The 20,316-nt window shown below is 43.5% G+C and overlaps 1 protein-coding gene across 1 annotated transcript; it reads left to right on the top strand.

Annotated features, from left to right (window-relative positions):
• The first annotated feature begins 12,884 nt into the window (after positions 1 to 12,884).
• Zfp57 (ZFP57 zinc finger protein) lies at positions 12,885 to 20,014 on the top strand. The gene is made up of 3 exons (XM_075978718.1): positions 12,885 to 12,902; positions 14,143 to 14,287; positions 19,035 to 20,014. Exons 1-3 carry the CDS (start codon positions 12,885 to 12,887, stop codon positions 20,012 to 20,014), a joined length of 1,143 nt encoding a protein of 380 aa, XP_075834833.1.
• Positions 20,015 to 20,316: the final 302 nt, after the last annotated feature.

Here is a 20,316-nt window from a genome sequence, read left to right as displayed (position 1 = left end):
CCTCTCCTGGCCTCCTCTGACTCCTTCAAACAATTGGTGCACATACAGACAAGCAGGCACACACATATACACATGAAATAAAAATAAATAAGTCATAAATAAGTCTTTTTTTCTTGTGTTTTGAGACAGGGTTTCTCTGTGGCTTTGGAGCCTGTCCTGGAACTAGCTCTTGTAGACCAGGCTGGCCTTGAACTCAGAGATCCACCTGCCTCTGCCTTCCAAGTACTGGGATTAAAGGCGTGCACCACCACCTCAGGGCCAGGCAATAAGTCTTTTTTAATTGAAAGATAGGTCAGGTGTGGTGGTGTCGGCCTGTAATCTCAGCACTCATAGGTCTTCATACATTTGAAGCCTGCAAAGACGGCAGGAGACCCTGTCTCCACACAAACAAACAAAAAACACAAAACAGGACATTTAAAAAGTGAAATTGCCCTTTTTATCCTGTGAGCAATTGGTGTTAGATAATACAATTATTAATAATTCCCATTGCAATTGAGTTCTTCAGCCAGGTATCACATTAATGTGCCAACAAATTAACTCACTGTCAGGAGTGCTACAATAAATATGGCAAATGAATTATAAAAGCATGACAATATTCATGGATGCCATGAAAGTGTCTAGGTGACTCTAAGGGTCCCACAGAACACGCTTGAATAACTGCTAGTCTATGTCGAGCCTCTTCAGATAACTCAATTGTTTCTTTGTGGTGATGTCTCATAGAGAGCAATTTCAGAGGAAAGAGAATACTTGGCTGTGCTCTAGCTTCCCAACAAGTCCCCCTCCTGCTTTCACAGTACTGTGTCCATCATGAGCATCAGGGCAGGTGAGGAACCTAGTATAAGAGACTGGCAGACTAGGGTGGCAGACTCTGTCGGTGCACATGGGCCTTGGGCATGCCTGCTATCAGAGAGTCCAATCAGCACGACAAAAGTGCCACAGTACAAACCTGTGAGGCAAAGGGTTGTCCCACAATGCCTTTAGCAACCCATTCTGTGGCAGTACAGTTCAAAGGTTTCTCAAAATCAGGTAATCTAGAAATAACAGGCAGGGACAGTATTAAGTGGAGGATTTCAGAGGAAGCTAAGGCAGAGAGAATGGGCTTTAGAATGAGAGGAGGGCACAGAGTGAGAGAGGTAACACCCCGAGTCCAATGGGGTGGTAGCCAGTTGCTCCCTAAATGTACCTAACTGCTTCTTTGGAGGACTAGTTTGGAAAAAATGAAAAGCATTTTGAGTTGAGGTTGGAGTCTCCTGAGGTAGCTCATGCCCTAATCTAAAACAGGTTTTTGAAGACATTGACATTTAGATCTGGAGGCTTTACATCCACATTCAGCAGGAGCTTTCTGGATAATGTCTATAGGACACCCAAAAATAAATAAATAAAAATTAAAGCATGGTAGTAGCACATGCTTTTAATCCCAGCATTTGAATTGCAGAGGCAGGCAGATCTCTGAGTTCAAGGCCAATCTGGCTCCAAAGCTACAGCTAAACCCTGTCTTGAAGAAGCAAACAAACAAACAAACAAAAAGCAAAAGATAGAATGAGAGAGAGAGAGAGAAACAGAGAGAGAGAGAGAGAGAGAGAGAGAGAGAGAGAGAGAAACAGAGAGAGAGAAACAGAGAGAGAGAAACAGAGAGAGAGAGAGAGAGAGAGAGAGAGAGAGAGAGAGATCAGCATTTTGTAAAGTGCTGGAGCCTTGGGTAAAGGCAATGGAATCTTAAACTTCTTTAGGTATTGAATATCCTGAGGGAAATTCATACACCTTTCATGTACCTAAGGTAGAGGATTCCAGATTAACTTTTTCCCTCTAAATGCAAATGCAGAGAGAAATAGGAAGTCTGGGTGTGAGGGAATCGCTGTAAACTACGGCCGAGCATCATTGGGGAATACAAAGAATCATAGCACTTAGGGTTTGTTTAGCTGTTTTTTTTTTTTTACAAATCAATATATTTGATTTCTGAATCCAACTGCCTTCTTCCTTTACTGACAAGATTGGCTTTATAGGACGAACAAGTGGAAACAGAAATCCAGTTGGAAGGGGGAATTTACTACAGGTTTTTTCTTTCTTTTGGATCTTGTGAGAGGTCAGGTATGAGGCTTCTAAAGGGACAGACTTACTTCCTTTTCAGAAGGGATATGGGTCTGTGGTCAGCAGCAGTCCAGCCTCATTCGCGTGTGATGCCTAGAGCTAGATGAAACTTCCTATCACATTTTTTCTTAGGTATTAAATCCAGATAAATTTCCATAAAGGCAATAAAGTAGGAAGCTTGGGGCTTTCTCTGAAGACATGGAGATAACACTGGTGACACATACAATAAAAACACTTCCATTAATGGTGACATTAAACTTATATAGTGAAATTCTCTCACATGAACTGGTGAGAAGGCAGAGACCCCGCGGGCCTGGGGCACTAAGTGCCTGATAATATGACGTGAACTCTGATAGTTGAAGGGAACCAGAAATGTCAGATATTCACAATTTCTATGACCCAGGAGTAGAGAAAAGCACACCTGTGTCAATAAACTCCAGTTCTGAATCTTCTCTTTCATTTCTAAGATGTGACTAGAGATGTAGTTGGTTACCCATTCATGTGTGTGGTTTCATCTTATTGGAGGGTCCTGATCTTTAAGGGGTGTACCCTGTAAGTGTTCTCCCCAAAGCAATAATGCTGTTTTTGTATGTAAGAGTCTATCTATAAGGCAAGATTTGATTTTTAAACATCAGTGATTTTTTAAAAATTTTAATTAGATTTATTCTCACTTCATTTTATATGCGAGTGTTTTGCCTGCGTGTATGTACGTGCACCATGTGAAGCTTACATACACAGAAATCAATAGGAAGCATAGGCTCCTCGGGAATGGAAATTACAGACGATCATGAACCATCATGTGGATGCTGGGAATTTAACCAGGATCCTCTCTAAGCAATGAATGCTCCTAACCAAAATTTGTGTGTTTAAAAAAATTATTTTTCTGGGGCTAAAGAGATGGCTCAGCAGTTAAAAGCACTGGCTGCTCTTCTAGCGGTCTTGAGTTCAATTTCCAGCCACTACATGGAAGTTCACAACCATGTAATGGGATCCAGCGCCCTCTTCTGGCCTGCAGGCATGCGTGCAACAGAACACTGTATACATAATAAACAAACAAACCTTTTACAAATTGTTTTCCTTCTGGGTGGTGGTGGTGGTGAGTGCTTTTAAGGCCAGTACTTAAGAGACAGAGGCAGGTGGATCGCTGAGTTTGAGGACAACTTGGTCTACAGAGTGAGTTCCAGGACAGCCAGGACTACACAGAGAAACCCTGTGTCAGAAAACCAAAATAGATGGATGATGATGATGGTGAAGATAGATAGATAGATAGATAGATAGATAGATAGATAGATAGATAGTTGGTAGATAGACGGATAGATAGATAGTTGGTAGATAGATGGTTGGTAGATAGATAGATAGATGATAGATAGATAGATAGATAGTTGGTAGATAGACGGATAGATAGATAGTTGGTAGATAGATGGTTGGTAGATAGATAGATGATAGATAGATAGATAGATAGATAGATAGATAGTGGGTAGATAGATAGATGGTTGGTAGATAGATAGATGATAGATAGTTGGTAGATAGACGGATAGATAGATAGTTGGTAGATAGATGGTTGGTAGATAGATAGATAGATAGATAGATAGATAGATAGATAGTGGGTAGATAGATAGATGGTTGGTAGATAGATAGATGATAGATAGTTGGTAGATAGACGGATAGATAGATAGTTGGTAGATAGATGGTTGGTAGATAGATAGATAGGTAGATAGATAGATAGATCTTTTCTGAGCCGTGGTGGTGCACATCTTTAATACCATCACTCAGGAATCAGTGACAGATGGCAGATCTCCGTGACATCGAGGCCAGTCTTGTCTACAAAGTGAGTTTCAGGACACCCAGAGCTACACAATGAACCCTGTCTCACTCCCCCCCCCCCCCAACCAAAATTATTTTCACTTCTTGCTTTCCTATACACCATTTCCAAAGAATTGTGTGGCTGCTTTATTGGGTCTCAAAGAAACCCAAGATAAGTCTCACTCAATACCTGTGGTTCATCCCAGCACTGAACCCCACCCCCCCCAGCCCTTCCAATCTAGGGTTTCACTTCCCTTCCTCAGCTTCTCTTTCCTATATAGTTCAGTCATTTTGGCTATACACTTTCTTGGTGTCCAGGATCACCCTATGTCTCTTGGTCTGTGCCCCTCCCCCCTTCCTCTCCTGCTCTCCCCCTGTCTCCTCTCTGGGCCGGTTCAATCTATAGGCCCCATTCAGTCTGGACCCTTCTGGATGCATCTGGCTGAACTCTCTCCCCGCAACCGTCCCGTCCTCATTTTCATCCACACTTCCCTCTATTTACAGCCGGAACAGTTCAGCCGGCTATGCATTTCCGGGCCTGTTGCTTAATACTAGGAAATTAATTCCTGACCACAACAGAAAGGAGGAAACTTTTAGGCTCAAGTTCCTCCAGGTGCAATATAAATATGTCTGGAAAACTTGATAATCTTTTAAACAAAATCCTTGAGATAAAAAAAGCAACAAATCACGATGCAGATTTCTAACCCAGGCGTCACAGCTCACACCCCTAATTCTGAAACTGTGGAAGTCAGGCAAGAGGCATTGCTACTGTTCTAGGCCAACCTTGGGCTACACAGGAAGACCGTATTTCAAAACAGTAACAACAAATAGGCAGACGGTGGAGCCCACCCCACAGGGGGGCGGCAAGTGCTGCAGGTGGTAGGATTGGAGGAGCTGAGCTGACGTGGTTGGTGGAGCCCAGATGGCGCCATCAGGAGACCTGATCAGGGCACAGAGCTGCAGCAGTTAGTGTTTGCCTTGCCCTTGCTGGGTTTTTTTTTTAATTTATTTATTTATTATGTGTACAACATTCTGCTTCCCACACACCAGAAGAGGGCGCCAGATCTCATTACAGATGGTTGTGAGCCATCATGTGGTTGCTGGGAATTGAACTCAGGACCTCTGGAAGAGCAGTCAGTGCTCTTAACCTCTGAGCCATCTCTCCAGCCCCCCTTGCTGGGTTTTAAGCAAACCAAAATATCAATTTTTTGCCATCTTTCCACTCCTCTTTTTTTCCTTTGAGATGGAAATATTTACTTTATGCTAATCTTGGAGTATCTAAGTCCCCCACCACTTGTTTTTTTTTGTTTGTTTGTTTGTTTTTTCTGTATTTTGTTTGTTTTTTGAAACAGGGTTTCTCTGAGTAACAGCTCTGGTTGCCCTGGATCTTGCTTTGTAGACCAGGCTGGCCTCAAACTCACTGAGATTCCCTTGTCTCTGCCTCCCAAGTGTTGGGATTAAAGACTGTACCAGTACCACCCAGCTATTGTTTGTTTGTTTTTTGTTTTTTTTAAACAGGGATCACAGTTGAGAGTATGCCTTGAACTTCAAAGGAGATTTTAGACTTAGACTTCTGAACGTTTGAGCTGTTTAGACTGTGGAAACTGGGTTTGGAAAGATGGCTCCATGTTAAGACCATTTACTGGTCCTCCAGAGGAGCTATATTGTTCCCAGCAACCATCTGCATTTTAAATAGTGACATGGATTTGAAACTTTGTGGGATCTAAGGGCAGAATATTATGGATTAAAGTGCTAGTTTGGGTGTAAAGTTGACCTGGGATGGACTTATGATTAATCTTCTTTTCAAAAATAACTTATTTAATTTTATTTGATGTGCATTGGCGTGATGGTGTCTGACTCCCTGGAACTGGACTTACTGACAGTTGTGAGCTACCACGTGCATCCTGGGAACTGAACCCCAGTCTTCTGGAAGGGCAATCAGTGCTCTTAAGGGCTGAGTCACCTCTCTAAGTCCCCTGATAAATCTTCTTTATCATCTCCTTTGGGTTTGGAATCACACCTCTGGGCGTACCCTTGAGGGGACCTTTAGAGCCGGGAAGGCCCACCCTGAATATGAATGGTCCTCGGACTGAATGACAATGGGAAAAGGAGAAAGTCAGCTGGGCTCTGGTGCTCTTTCTGTTTTTGCTTTGTGACCCACCCAGATGGAAACAAGTTCTCACCACCACCACTGCAAAGGTCTACTTCCCGCTGCGATGATCAGCCGTGAGCAAAATTAACCTTTCCTCCCTTACATCACTAAAATACTTGGTAACAGAGATGAGAAAAGAAATTTTATAGTAATCATTATGGGTAACAGAAACCCTCATTTGTTGTTGACAGGGATACAAACAGTACGGCCATGATGGGGGAGACATTCAGCAGTTTCTCTACAGTACATAATGTCTACTCTTAGAGGTATTTGCCCAGGGCAAGTCAAGAGGTGGCTTGAGACAGTGCAGGGAGCATTCTATCTCTCTGAGTGTCTTAAAAACGTGGTTCCTGTCAAACTCAAGTCAAACAACATTCTTAAAATGCTGCCCCAGTCCTCAAGTGTCAAGTTTATCAAAATCAAAGTCAGAGAAATTGAGACACCTTAAGGATCAATTGAGACTGAATGTGTGGTGCCTTATGTAACATCTTAGAAAAGACAAAGGACATTAGTGATAACTGGAGTGTAAATGAAATAGGTATAGATGAATGTGTCAATATTGTTTCATGAATTATAAATGTATGGTGATGCGAGATTTATTTTCATGTGCATGTGTGCTTGCCTGAGTTCATGGGGAGCACACACAGGCAGTGCCCTGGAGGTCAGAAGATGACTGAGCCACTATGTGAGCATAGTACCGAACCTGGGTCCTCTGTGAGAGCAGACAGTGCTCTTAACCACTGATCTCTATCTCCAGACTTGCAGGATGTTTTAAGCAGAGAAGCTGGAGGCTCTGTGCCTCAATTTTGCAGTTTCTTTAAACATCTAAAAGCATTCTAAATTTTAATTTATTTTAGGATGTGTGTGTGTGTGTGTGTGTGTGTGTGTGTGTGTGTGAGGAGCTGGAGGCACAGGCTTGCTGTGAGTCATCTGATATGGGTGCTGAGAATCAAATTCAGGCTCTTTGCAAGATCTATAAGTGCTCTTAACCATCTGACCAGCCCCATACATTCTAAAATTTTAAAGATCATGTTTACAAAATAGTCTTCAGGGGCTAGAGTGTTGTTCTTTGCTTAGTCTGTGCCCTGGGTTGAGTGGGTTGAATTTCCAGTTCTGTTCCTATGTATATGTGAGCACGCCCCTCCCCCCAAGTTCCCAAACCCTCAGGGATAGAACAGAAAATAGAAAGTAATGTTGACATCAAGGGGTTGGAAAGGAGAATACTAAGAGAGACACAACAGGACTCCTTATAACCGCTCTACTTTCTTCTAACCACTGTGTAGTCCTGGTCACGCAGATGCGTCTTCATCCCCTACACCCTGGCCCAGCCTTCAGTAGGCCCTTACTGGCTGATTCCCTAACAACCCTGCTCTCCTGGTTTACACAATCTAAGAGGATAGAGCAGCAGCGCCCTCGTGTGGCCATGATATTGAAGACAGACGACCCCAGGTCTTTATCTTCCCGCGGAAACTTCCCCGTGGTCCAAAGCTTTCAGCAACCAGAGCCTCTGGCTCAGTATTCAAAACTGTCAGGTTCAGGGTGTGAGTGCTTCCCAAATCCTCGCAAACCCAGATGCGTCCCTCCCTTGAGTGCTGGAGGACGCTGACTCGCGACAGAAGGCTGCAGCTTGACTACACACACAGCTCGTTCCTGCTCTCATTGTGCTGGGATTTCCCTCCTGAGAACCAGCCCAGAACTCCACAAATGAGATGGAGGAGGAGCCAGAGACACCCAGGGCTTTGTCCTGGGAAGACAGGGAGGCCCCGGAAGTGAAAATAGAGGCGTTGAGACCAGGAGAGAGTTCAAAAGGAATGAATGGTGGGCGGAAACCTGAGGGAAAGGGACACAGGAAGTCCTGACTGAAACACCAGTGCTTCAGGGGTGGGTTCAGTTGCAGACAGGCTTAGGAGCTTCTAACTGGAGTGTCACTTTTCAGATGGAAATGACCATTGGAATGTGAGGTTCTGAGAGGGGGAGAGGAAGGGGAAGAGAGGGCAAGAGATATCAAAACATTTTAAACAATTTTTTTCATTGTGTTTTATGTGTGTGGGTATACATTTCGCCTAAATGTACACTTGTGACTACTTGCACGGTTGGGACTCTCAGAGGCCAGAAGAAGGTGTCTGATCCCCTTGGAACTAACTGGAACCACCCTGGGATGGGATCTCATCTAAGCGGAAGTATCTGACATTCCAAACGTCACAGCCAGTAGATAAGATTAAGCAAGAGCACCAGATGTCCTTGAAACCAGCCTGCACCAATTCCCTTCCTCCAAGACAACCCACGACGAATGTCAGTCAATCAGGGTCTTGAACCCTGAAAATTCTCTCACCCCCAATCTCTACTACGATAAAGAAAATTCCTATCCTGCCCAGGCTGGGCACTCTCAGTTTCTACCGCTGGGTTGGACACACGAAGGGTTCAATCCCGAGCTTGAATGAATAAAGCTCTTTGCTTTTTAATATGAATCAGACTCTTTGGTGGTCTCTGGGGGACTCCACGATCTGGGAAGAACACTTTTCTGCTTCAATGTTGGTTCGTCATGGGGGCGGGGCAGATAAAGGTATAGATCTGCAAATCCCACCAGGACAGGTTCCGCCTTTTAAAGGTAGACCTTCTGCATGATCTGGTTTTTCTACACCCTTGTATACTTACTTTGGTAGCCAGCCTGGAGTTTGGATAGAGTTTATGTTCCAATTTTTGTTTGTGGTACTGGGTAAGGAACCCAAGGCTTTGTCTATCTTAGGCAAACACTCTGCACTGAGAGCATCAGCTGCTGTGTTCAGATTTTGGATCTCGGTCCTTCTGTGCTTGCCTGTGATCTAAATACTGTCAACACTAGAGCCACTGGGGCTGCTGCAATTTGCTTAGAAATTTGTAAACACACAAAGGTACTCTCTTAAAGTTTCTTTTGCTAGGCCTGGCAGCGGTGGTGCACACCTTTAATCCCAGCAGAGGAAGGCAGGCAGGCGGATCTCTGTGAGTTCAAGGCCAGCCTGGTCTACAAGAGCTAGTTCCAGAATAGGCTCCAAAGCTACACAGGAACCCTGTCTTGAAAACAAACAAAATTTAGTTAGAGTGGAAAGGATTTATTTGGCTTACACTTTCAGATCAATGTTCATCACTGAAGAAAGTTAGGACAGGAACTCAAACAGGGCAGTAACCTGGAGGCAGGATCTGATGCAGAGGCCATGAGATGATGCTTACTGGCTTGCTTCTTATGACTTGCTCAGCCCCCTTATAGAACCCAGGATCAGCAGCCCAGGGATGGCAGCACCCATCAACAAGAAATGCCTTGCTGGGATTGGAGAGGTGGATCAGAGGTTGAGACCAGTTGTGTGTCTTCTGTGTTCTCGTTTTTTGTTTTGTTTTGTTTTGTTTTGTTTTGTTTTGTTTTTACTGTGTAGTCCTGGCCGGGCTGGAACTCGCTTCCACCTGCCTAGTACTGGAATTACCAAAATTGAGACATGCTTTCAGGAATTTTGAGAACTGGGATTTCCTAGCCTATGAGGTAGGTGAGACAGTGATGACCGACCGGAGGCGGGGCAAGAAGGCTTGGTATTGTGATAAATTTCTGACCTCGGCGTGCAGCCACCGGGGTGGGTTACCTGCAGAGCGGAAGCAGAGGGACTACAAGTCAAAGCGTGGCCGCTGCGTAAGGGATTCCTGACTTGGGGCAGAAGAGCCGTCCTTAGTTCGTGCCACTGTGTTCCGGTCAGGGCTCCAAAGCAAACGGCCCTTCAGGGAGCTGCGGTCTAGGGAAGGGGAGGGGGAGGCGGGGGTGGGGGTGGAGTTCTAGGCGTGGTTGTGCTCGGTTAGGGGCCACCACTTGGAGGTCGAGCACTGGGGAAGAATGTATGCCAATCAAGGGACTGCAGGACTGATGGGCCCGACGAGAACGTGAGAGCCCCGGGCTGAGCCACGAGGGGACCGATCGCTAGCTGGTAGAAGCTTCCCTGCCTGGCAAGACGGTGGAAAAGTTCACTCGGCTGAACCCCGAGGTTTTCTCGACTGGGGTTGGGCGCATCCAGCAAAGCCTACATTGCGCGGGCATTTCTCAGGTTGTGTGTGTGTGTGTGTGTGTGTAAGAGAGAGAGAGAGAGAAAGAGAGAGAGAGAGAGAGAGAGAGAGAGAGAGAGAGAGAGAGAGAGAGAGAGAGAGAGAGAGAGAGAGAGAGAGAGGCGGGGAGGGGGTTGGGGAAGGGGCTCTGATTTAGAGAAAGAGACTGAGAGATGGGATGTTTTGCTTCAAGGCTGCCTAATCGGCCGCCCGAGCGCAAGGATTACGAGTGTGTGCTATGGGGACCAGCCTGACCCCTCAGATTTGTGGAAACTGAATAAATTTTAGTTGGAGGAGTGGACTCGGGATTGAGAGATGCCCGCGCATTCTCTCCAGAAATTTACCCTATGGAAGGGCGGGGCCAGGCAGGACACAAGTGAACCCACTTCCTACTAACAGCCAAGTCTTATTCAGTCTTCTTATTCAGTCTTCTTTCATTCTCAAGGTTCCTGGACCAGAAAAGTACAAAAGGAGGTAAACGAGGAGGAGATGGGTGGAGGTAAGCAATACCTGTCAGTCTTCTCAAGTAGCCTAAATCCGTATCAAGGACGGCTCCCCGTTATCCTGTGTTCCTGTGTTCTGTGTTGGTTTTTTTTTTTTTTTGAGACTTCTGTAGCCCAGACTGTCTCAGAAGACTGCTTCCTGCTATCTTGTGTGTGTGTGTGTGTGTGTTGCTTTTTGAGACTTAATTTATAGCCCTGGCTGTCCCTGTTTTAGTTTACCAGGAGCTTGGGTAATGAGTCTAGGTCACAGACTGGAGAGATGGCTCAGAGGTTAAGATTACTGGCTGGTCTTCCAGAGGTCCTGAGTTCAATTCCCAGAAACCACATGGTAACTCTGTATCTACAGTGAGATCTAGTGCCCTCCTCCGGCATGCAAGCAAAACAATACACATAACAAGTAAATCTTGAAAAAAAAAATAGGCTGGGTCACCAAGCTCCAACACCTTCCTGCCATTGTGGAGATTTGATGAAAACAGAGGTCTTCCTTGCTAAAAACTAAGGACAGGTCCTTTAATACTAGTATAGAGCTGTTTGGAAGTTAATGGCTGAAAAATGGGAGGGGAAGCTTGGTCAGTACCTCTCAAGCATCAGCCTTGAGTGGTCTTTTTTATTTTTATTTTTTATCTTTTTTGGATTTTCGAGACGGGGTTTCTCTGTTGTTTTTGGTGCCTGTCCTGGAACTAGCTCTTGTAGACCACGCTGGCCTCGAACTCACAGAGATCCACCTGCCTCTGCTTCTCGAGTGCTGGGATTAAAGGCGTGCGCCACCACCGCCCGGCTCGCTTTGTTTTTATTTTTATTTTTTTTAATCTCTTTTGGATAACCTTGAGTGGTAAGAGAAAGAAGGAGGATGAAAGGTTAGAGAGAAGGAAGAAAATCAACTTCAGATCCAGCTTTCCTGGCAACTTCTTGGGGATCCAGTTAGCAATTCCTCTAATGCCTTGTTCCTGCCTGGTGTTTTCACTTAACCAAAGAAGTGGGCAGCAAGGAAAGGGCTGCTTGTTTTTATCCCTTTATGCTTTCCTTAGCATCTAGAGAGAGGAGGAATCGGTGAGTGGCTGTCCATGGGGAGAGACCTTTTTTTTTTCTTCAATGAGTGTAAAATTTCCCAAGTGAACAGGGAACTTAAATGCTGTTGGATTATTATCACTGTTCTATACAGGGATCTGGTCGTAGAAGCCATGGCTGACTCATGATGCCAAGACTTAAGATGGTTCGAAATAATGGGAAAGTCTTAACATTCATTCAGTTTGTTTTGTGGGGTTTGATTTAACTTGTACTAGGCTAACAGTATTGGTACATAAGGGTACTCTGAGGTTCTCTGCATGCTGGATAGCGGTCACAGGCTGCCGTTTTCAGAAAACAGCTAGCAGGTTAGGAGGGAAAATGAAACACTCTACAGTGTGCCATGTACTAAGCTATGAGGTTCTGTAGACAAGGTGCACTATTTGCATTTCTGACCTAATATTTTTTTAAATAAATCTTTATTTATTACACGTACAGTGTTCTGCTTGCATGTATACTTGCAGGCCAGAAGAGGGCACCAGATCTCATTACAGATGATTGTGAGTCACCATGTGGTTGCTGGGAATTGAACCAGGATCTCTGGAAGAGCAGCCAGTGCTCTTAACCTCTGAGCCATCTCTCCAGCCCCGACCTAATCATATTTTTAGCTTAAGTCATCAGGGGATAGATCAATTATGAATAATGTAAATAATGGATCTATATATTAAAAATCTAAGTCACAGAGCTTGGGGTGTGTGCAATGCTCAGTGGTACAGCACTTGTTTTGCATGGACCAGACCCTGGGTCTGAGCCCAGGGGGACCACACACATATTCAGGTAACAGAATATATGTTTTAATCTTCAGTTCTAGAAGAGATATTGACTTAAATGTTTCCAATGAAATCAAGTCAGGGAGGATGAAGAGATAGACTCAGTAGTTTGTGATAATTTCTAGTATGTGCTTTTCAGTAGCACTGTAGCTAGAACTAAAGAACTCACTCTCCCATGGGTCAAATATCCTTGAGTGAATGACTTAATGCCCCTCCACTTAAGGTTTGGGAAGATGGAACCATTAACAGCTACCTTAAATGGTCCTGCTGAGAAGGTTCCATCCCAGTAGAGGAAGTTAGTGACTGTGTGCTAAGGAAGCACTTGCTGATATTGTATATTTTCCCCTAACTTCAGGTTTCTAGAAGTGAGAACCAACAAATAGTGGCTAGAAGCAGTCTGGAATAGACATCAAACACCTAGTACCAGCCTGGCATCATCAAGCAATGGGAAGCAAGAAGCAGGTAACCAGCGCCCTGAACTCTACTGCCTGGCTTTGAGAGAACTAAAGTTACCAGGTGTGAAAGAGGAGAATTGTAAATCTGACCATTCAAGGAAAACAGTCTTTTAGAGTAAATACTTTGTTACAAGAAGCAGTGTCAAATGCTGGGGCCTTGTAGGACCTTCCTATTTGCCCAGTTCCTGGGAGGTAGAGAGTCACAAGGAGTCCAATTAGTCTTAGGGACCAGGCCAGAAGAGACTAAACCAGAAAGAGACACAGCTAAAGAAAGACATGCCACCTTGGAATAGGTAGTATGTTAGCCTCTCTACAGAAGCCCGGAAGAAAGATTATGGTGGAGGATTAGGGGAGATGGCTCAGTGTATAAAGTACTTGATGTACAAACTTGAGAACACAGCTGAGATTTTCAGTCCCTACATAAAAAAGAAAAACAATCTCACACACACACACAAATAAGGAATAAGGTGCAACAGGATAATTTTCGAAAAGCTAAGGTAGAGGAAGACACACATGTATATAGCACAGAGATCTCAAGTGAAATCTAACAGTGGAAGAGAGAAGACTGGGTGCAGAAATGGAGGCCTTAGACTCTCTGGGGTCTTTTACCCACTCCCCTGCCTCTTGGAATTTCAGATTTTCCCAGGCCAAACAATAGGGGAGAAAAGAATTTCATGATTTTCTTTGATACCACCCTAGCATCATGCACAGGTTCTATAAGAGTAGCAATTAATATTCCTTCCCTTCTCTTCATCATAATCAGTGATTTCCTCCTTCTTCTGTATCACCCTTTCCTTTTGGCAAGTCACAGACCCTGATTTTGTGCCTTCTTCATACTTGTTCTTTCTTCATGGTCTGAATTCTCTAAACCTCGAGAATACCTCAGGATTTTATAGTGGACATCACCATGCATATAGGGCCAAATAAGAGTTTTTCATAAGAGGTGATGAGAAGCAGATTAGCAACTTGGAAGAACTCTTGCCTCGGAAGCTTAGGCATACAACAGTTTTAAAGGCAAAAAACACATTGTTGGGTATAAATTAGGGGAACCTGGTAATACTTGCTTTAGCTGCAAATTTCAGCAGATAGTTTGGTTATGCTTTGGGCTGTGGTCAGGATCATAGAAAATCCTGAACATGTTCCCAAGGCTGATATAGCTGTTTAGAGAGTCCCTAAGCAGACACAAAGTCAGCAAAATTATGTTACCTCAATCACTTCAGTTTTCTGTGTTTGTTTATATTCTTAAGCCTGCCCAGCCCCTCCAGAGACCAATCACTTGTGAGGATGTAGCAGTGCATTTCACCAACGAAGAATGGGCATGTCTGACTGAGAAACAGAAGATCCTTTACCGGAAAGTGCAGTCAGAAACCTTTAAGAACCTGGCATTTGTAGGTAAGAGACCATGACTTCCTCAGCACTCTCTCTGTCCTATACCCTTAGAATATATGTTTGATTTGTTTTGCTCAGGGAGATTAAAGTTGGTCCCTAGTTCTATACCTGGAAAGTCTGAGTCTCAAAGTGGAGACTTATATATGAGCTCGCATTGGAAGTGGAGGTAGAAAGCCCAGGACGTCAAGGGTGGTTCTCAACTACGTGGGAACTTGAAGACAAAAAGCCTATGCAGGCCCTGCAGAGAACCTGAGTTCAGTTTCCAGCCCTCACATGGTGATGTACAAACATTGTAGCTCTAGTCCCAGGGGTCCCACCCCTTCTTCTGACTTCTGTGGGTATCAGGCATGTAAGTGGTGTGCATACATACAGGCAAAACACCTAACACACACAAAGCAAATTAAAATAAAATAAACCTTAAAACAAACAAAAAACACCCTGTAGAAAGTCAAAGATAATGTTTTGTGTGTGTTCATGTATGTGCAGGTATATTACATGTTCACTTTGGAACTTTATTCCTCAGGACATCATCCACCCTGTTTTCTTTGTTTTTAGCAGGGACTCACTAATCTGGAACTCACTGCTGCAGTTAGACTGACTGGCCACTGAGCCCCAAGAATCTGTCTGTCTCTGTTTCCTGATATAGGCTTTACAGCCAAGTTCCACTATACCTGGTTTTTATTTTTGTGTGTTCTTGGGGTTAAACTCAAGCACTGAAGGCTCCAAAACCACAGAGAAACCCTGTCTCGAAAAACCAAAAAAAAAAACCTCAAGCACTGAAGATTGCAAGGCAAACATTTGATGTAACTAAGCTGCTCCCCCAACCCCGAGATGATTTTTTTTTTATTTTTTTGTTTTTTGAGACAGGGTTTCTCTGTAGCTTTGGTGCCTGTCCCGGAACTAGCTCTTGTAGACCAGGCTGGCCTCGAACTCACAGAGATCCGCCTGCCTCTGCCTCCCGAGTGCTGGGATTAAAGGCGTGCGCCACCACCGCCCGGCCCGAGATGATTTTTTTTACATTTTTTATTGATACTAATTGAGCTCTACATTTTTCTCTACTCCCCTCCCTGCCTCTCCCCTTCCCCATTCAATCTTCCCCTAAGGTCCCCTGCTTCCAATTTACTCAGGAGATCTTGTCTTTTTTTACTTTCTACTTCCCATACAGATTAGATCTATATAAGTCTCTCTTAGTGTCCACATTGTTGTCTAAGTTCTCTAGGATTGTGGTTTGTAGGCTGGCTTTCTTTGCTTTTTGTTTAAAAACACCTATGAGTGAGTACATGTGATAATTGTCTTTCTGTGTCTGGGTTACCTCACTCAAAATAGTTTTTTTCTAGCTCCATTCATTTTCCTGCAAAATTCAAGCCGTCGTTATTTTTTTCTGCTGTATAGTAGTCTATTGTGTAAATGTACCACATTTTCCTTATCCATTCTTCATTCAATGGGCATTTTGGTTATTTCCAGGTTCTGGTTATAACAATCAAAGGTGCTATGAACATAGTTGAGCACATGTCCTTGTGGCACAATTGAGCATCCTTTGGATATATACCCCAAAGTGGTATTACTGGGTCTTGAGGAAGATTGTTTCCTAATTTTCTGAAAAATCACCACAGTGACATCCAAAGGGGCTGTATCAGCTTGCACTCCCACCAGCAATGCAGAAGTGTTCCCTTTTCCCCACAACCTCTCCAGCATAAGTTGTCATCAGTGTTTTTGATCTTGGCCATTCTTACAGGTGTAAGATGGAATCTCAGAGTTGTTTTGATTTGCATTTCTCTAATGACTAAGGATGTTGAACATTTCCTTAAGTGTCTTTCAGCCATTTTAGATTCCTCTATTGAGAATTCTCTGTTTAGGTCTGTACTCCCATTTTTTATTGGATTATTTGTTCTTTTGATGACCAATTTCTTGAGTTCTTCGTATATTTTGGAGATCAGACCTCTGTCTGATGTGGGGTTGGTGAAGATCTTTTCCCATTCTGTAGGCTGTCGTTTTGTCTTGTTGACCATGTCCTTTGCTTTATAGAAGGTTCTCAGTTTCAGAAGGTCCCATTTATTAATTGTTTCTCTCAGTGTCTGTGCTGCTGGGGTTATATTCAGGAAGTGGTCTCCTGTGCCAATATATTCGAATATACTTCCCACTATCTCTTCTATGAAGTTCAGTAAGGCTGGCTTTATGTTGAGGTCTTTGATCTATTTGGACTTGAGTTTTGTGCGTGGTGATAGATATGGGTCTATTTTCATTTTTCTACATGTTGATATCCAGTTATGCCAGCACCACTTGTTAAATATGCTTTCTTTTTTCCATTTGATATTTTTTGTTTCTTTATCAAAGATCAGGTGTTCGAAGATGTGGATTGATATCAGGTCTTCTATTAGGTTCCATTGGTCGTCCTGTCTGTTCTTATGCCAATACCAGGCTGTTTTCAGTACTGTAGCTCTGTAGTAGAGTTTGAAGTCAGGGATTGTGATGCCTCCAGACGTTCTTTTATTGTAGAGGATTGTTTTGGCTATCCTGGGTTTTTGGCTTTTTCATGTGAAGTTGAGTACTGTTCTTTCGATGTCTTTGAAGAATTTTGCTGGGATTTTGATGGGCATTGCATTGAACCCACGGCGATTTAAATTTGCCTGCTCAGGCCTGGTGTGTTGACAAAAGCCTAAAATCCCAGCACTTCTGGGGCTGATGCAGGAGTATCACACATTTAAGCCTCAACCTTGGTTATAGAGATGGAGGCCAGCTTAGATTACATAGACAGACTATCTTGAAAACTACCTGTCTATATATCCAACAATATTTACTTAATCTTGTATACAAGGCATTATACTAGAAGCTGATTTATTTTTATTTCGTTTGTTTTGTTTTGAGACAGAGTTTCTCTATGGGACACTTCTGACTGACTGTCCTGGAACTCACTCTGTAGACCAGGCTGGCTTGAACTCTCTGAAAATCACCTGCCTCTGCCTCCCTAGTGCTGGGATTAAAGGTGTGCACCACCATCTCCAGGCTAGAAGCTGCCTTCTTAAATGTCTTTCCTGCAACCGAGTGTTGTAAATTGCTGTATTTAAAATAAAACAAAACGTGGTTTTTTTGGTTTGTTTTATGTATATGAACATTTTGTGTGTATATTATGTGTGTGTCTCTCACCCACCCAAAAATATACCTCTACTCACTGCCTAAATATTTTCTGCCTATACCAGATCAGTACACCATACAAAAAGAAAAAAGACAGAAGAGATCAGGTCTCTGTCCCCCAAAGGCAACAGGTAAGAATGGCAAAGGAAGCTGGATACGGTAACTCACATCTGCAACCCCAGCACCTCAGCCTCATCATGTATTTGAGGCCCTCTCATGTCACAAAACCAAGGGTCAGCAAAACAGCTCAGTGGTTAAAAAATGCCTGCCACCAATGCTTGTAATTGGAATTTAATATGTATTTGGAAGGAGAGAATCAGTTCAACAAGCTGTTTCCTTACTGCCATAAGCATGTTGTAGCATTTATATGCACACATACAATATAATAAAAGTGTAATTTTAAAATTGAAAAGTAAATGCCAAAAGAGAAAGGAAGGTAAAAAGGACCGAGAACAACCACAGAATTCGGAGCTGTCCTAGAAGATCTGAACTCAGTATATCATCTCAATATCTATACCTTGGCATCCTGCTTAGTCTTGGGACTTGAAGAAACCTTGAGATCAAAGTTTAAGTCCACTGACTTCATAATGGAAAGCCAAGACTTTCAAAACAAGGAATCTAGTTTCTAGGACTCGAGATCACATGTGGGTCGCTGTGTTAGTTACCCTTGGGTTAACAAGTTCTTCCCAAGAGAAAGTGGAGAAACAATGTTGAGGTGGAGAAGAATAAGCTTGTTCCTAAGGTAAGAACAAGGAAGGCTTAGTCTTTGAGAGGAATGCTAATTTAGGTTGGTCACACCTCCCAGTCTGAGACAGTCTTGCTGTGCTGCCTCTTTATCCCAGTTAATTGTTAATAATCAATAGCGTAACTTTTCACCCCCAATTTACATGATACAGCAGTCTTCCCTTGGCCTAGCTCACTGGGAGAGAGAGCACTTGCTTGCATGGTTTGCCTTCCCAACACTGGGGTGAGCTCTCTGTTCTGAAGGGATTTTGTTTCAGTGGTTTCCAAAGCTACAGCCACAATTAGCTCTGGGCCCAATTTAGGTGTTTTTTGTTTTTACGGAGCTGGGGATTGAACCCAGGGCTTTGTGTAAACTAGGCAAGTGCCCTACTGCTGCTGAGTTACATCCCTAGCCCCTGAGTTCTGATTTTTTTTTATACTAGACACAGTAATACATTAAACTAGAATACTATCAAAATTGGATAATATTAATCTATGTTAGAAAGTTATGTGAATGTGGTCTTACAGAAGGAAATTCAACCCTTAATATTTCGGGACTGTGACAGACACATGTGAAGTCAGGGATGAGGAAAGATCACTGCTTACTCTGTGGTCTTTCACCTGTGAGAATATGAGCAATACTGAGCTTGAGAGGATAGATTTACAAGATGTAAGCTAGTATTTAGATATTTGAGATCATAGAAGATACCTATGAAATTTTTACTAGCTTTCATTATTCTTTTTATTGGTTTTCCCTATTTCTATCCCATAAGATCCAAGGTTGGATGGTTGAGTTTAAAGGTTGGGGAAATGGAAAGTGACTCCTACTGAGTGAAAACCTTGTGTTGGTGACATTGTCAGTGGCAAACTGTGTATTTTCCCTCCTCCACCACAGGAAGCAAGAAGAGGAAATCTCAAGATCCTAGCTCAAATCTGGAAGATGAAGAGAACAATGATAAAGAGAAGGGCTCTCTTGCTTGTACAGGGATGTTCAAAGGTGGACCACTCTATTTCTGCTTGACCTGTGGCAGATGTTACAAAAAGTACATCAACCTCTTTAATCACCAGTTTAAGGCCCAGAAGACTACTAGCCATAAAGCCGTGGGCTCCAAGCCTCAGCATCTTAAAGAGAGGACTTTCTCTTGCCAGCTCTGTAACAAGATCTACCGCGATCCTTCTGGACTGAGCCGGCACCGACGCACTCATTTAGGTTATAGGCCCAGTTCATGCTCTGTGTGTGGAAAACGCTTCCGGGATCAGTCTGAGGTCAAACGCCATATGAAGGTACACGAAAACAGGAAGCCAGTGACTGGCAACCAGGAGCATGAGGTGAAGAAGGTTCCACTTAAAACAGCTGGATCCCAGGGTCCCAACGTCAGGCATGTGAAAGTGATCCAAAGACCAGTGGCCAGGGCTAAGGCAAGCTGCAACAGAGACTCATCTCTGAATGTCAGATCCAGCTCTATTCCAGTAAAATGCTCAAGAAAAAACATCCATTGCCCCTATTGTTTGATACATTTTACCAAGAGGACTTGCTTCTTAACCCACCTCAAAGTCCACTTCACAAATGAGCCCGACCAATACCTCCGTCACAGAGAGTCCTCCCACTCATCCGTGGTGGTAGGTTCCCAAAAGAACACCCACAGGAAGCAGGATATCTACTGTTGCCCTGTCTGCGACGTCTGCTTTAAGGAAAAGGAAAGCCTGCTGGATCACATGTGCTGTAAAGAACCAGGTAGATCCATTAAGTGCTGGGAAATCCTGGGTCATTTGCTTTCCTTTCTTGATCCCTTTGAAGCCAGGAAATATTTCAAAAGTAAAGGAGTCCTCAAGGGAAGAAAAGAAGAAAAGATGAAATCCAAGAAGACAAGATGAAACATGCCTGCAGTGAAAATTCCTGAAACATAAGTAAAGGACAAGTCAAGGGTGTGGTTTGTTGACAGGTACAGGCAGCATTTCCTGTCCCTGGACTTCTTCAAAGCATGGTCCCAGTCAAACTCAAGTCAAAGAACATTCTTAATACGCTGCCCTAGTACTCAAGTGTCAAGGCTATCAAAACCAAGGAAAGTCAGAGAAATTGAGACAGCCTTAAGGATCAATTGAGACTGAATGTGTGGTGCCTTATGTAACATCTTAGAAAAGACAAAGGACATTAGTGATAACTGGAGTGTAAATGA

This window comes from Microtus pennsylvanicus, chromosome 7 (assembly GCF_037038515.1).
Source record: "Microtus pennsylvanicus isolate mMicPen1 chromosome 7, mMicPen1.hap1, whole genome shotgun sequence".
Lineage (NCBI taxonomy): Eukaryota > Metazoa > Chordata > Mammalia > Rodentia > Cricetidae > Microtus > Microtus pennsylvanicus.
This window is presented reverse-complemented; position numbering and strand designations above follow the sequence as displayed.

Coding starts and splice junctions, on each gene's coding strand:
- Zfp57 (XM_075978718.1), top strand. Junction 14,288..19,034: donor TAAGAACCTGGCATTTGTAG/GTAAGAGACCAT, acceptor CCTCCACCACAG/GAAGCAAGAAGAGGAAATCT.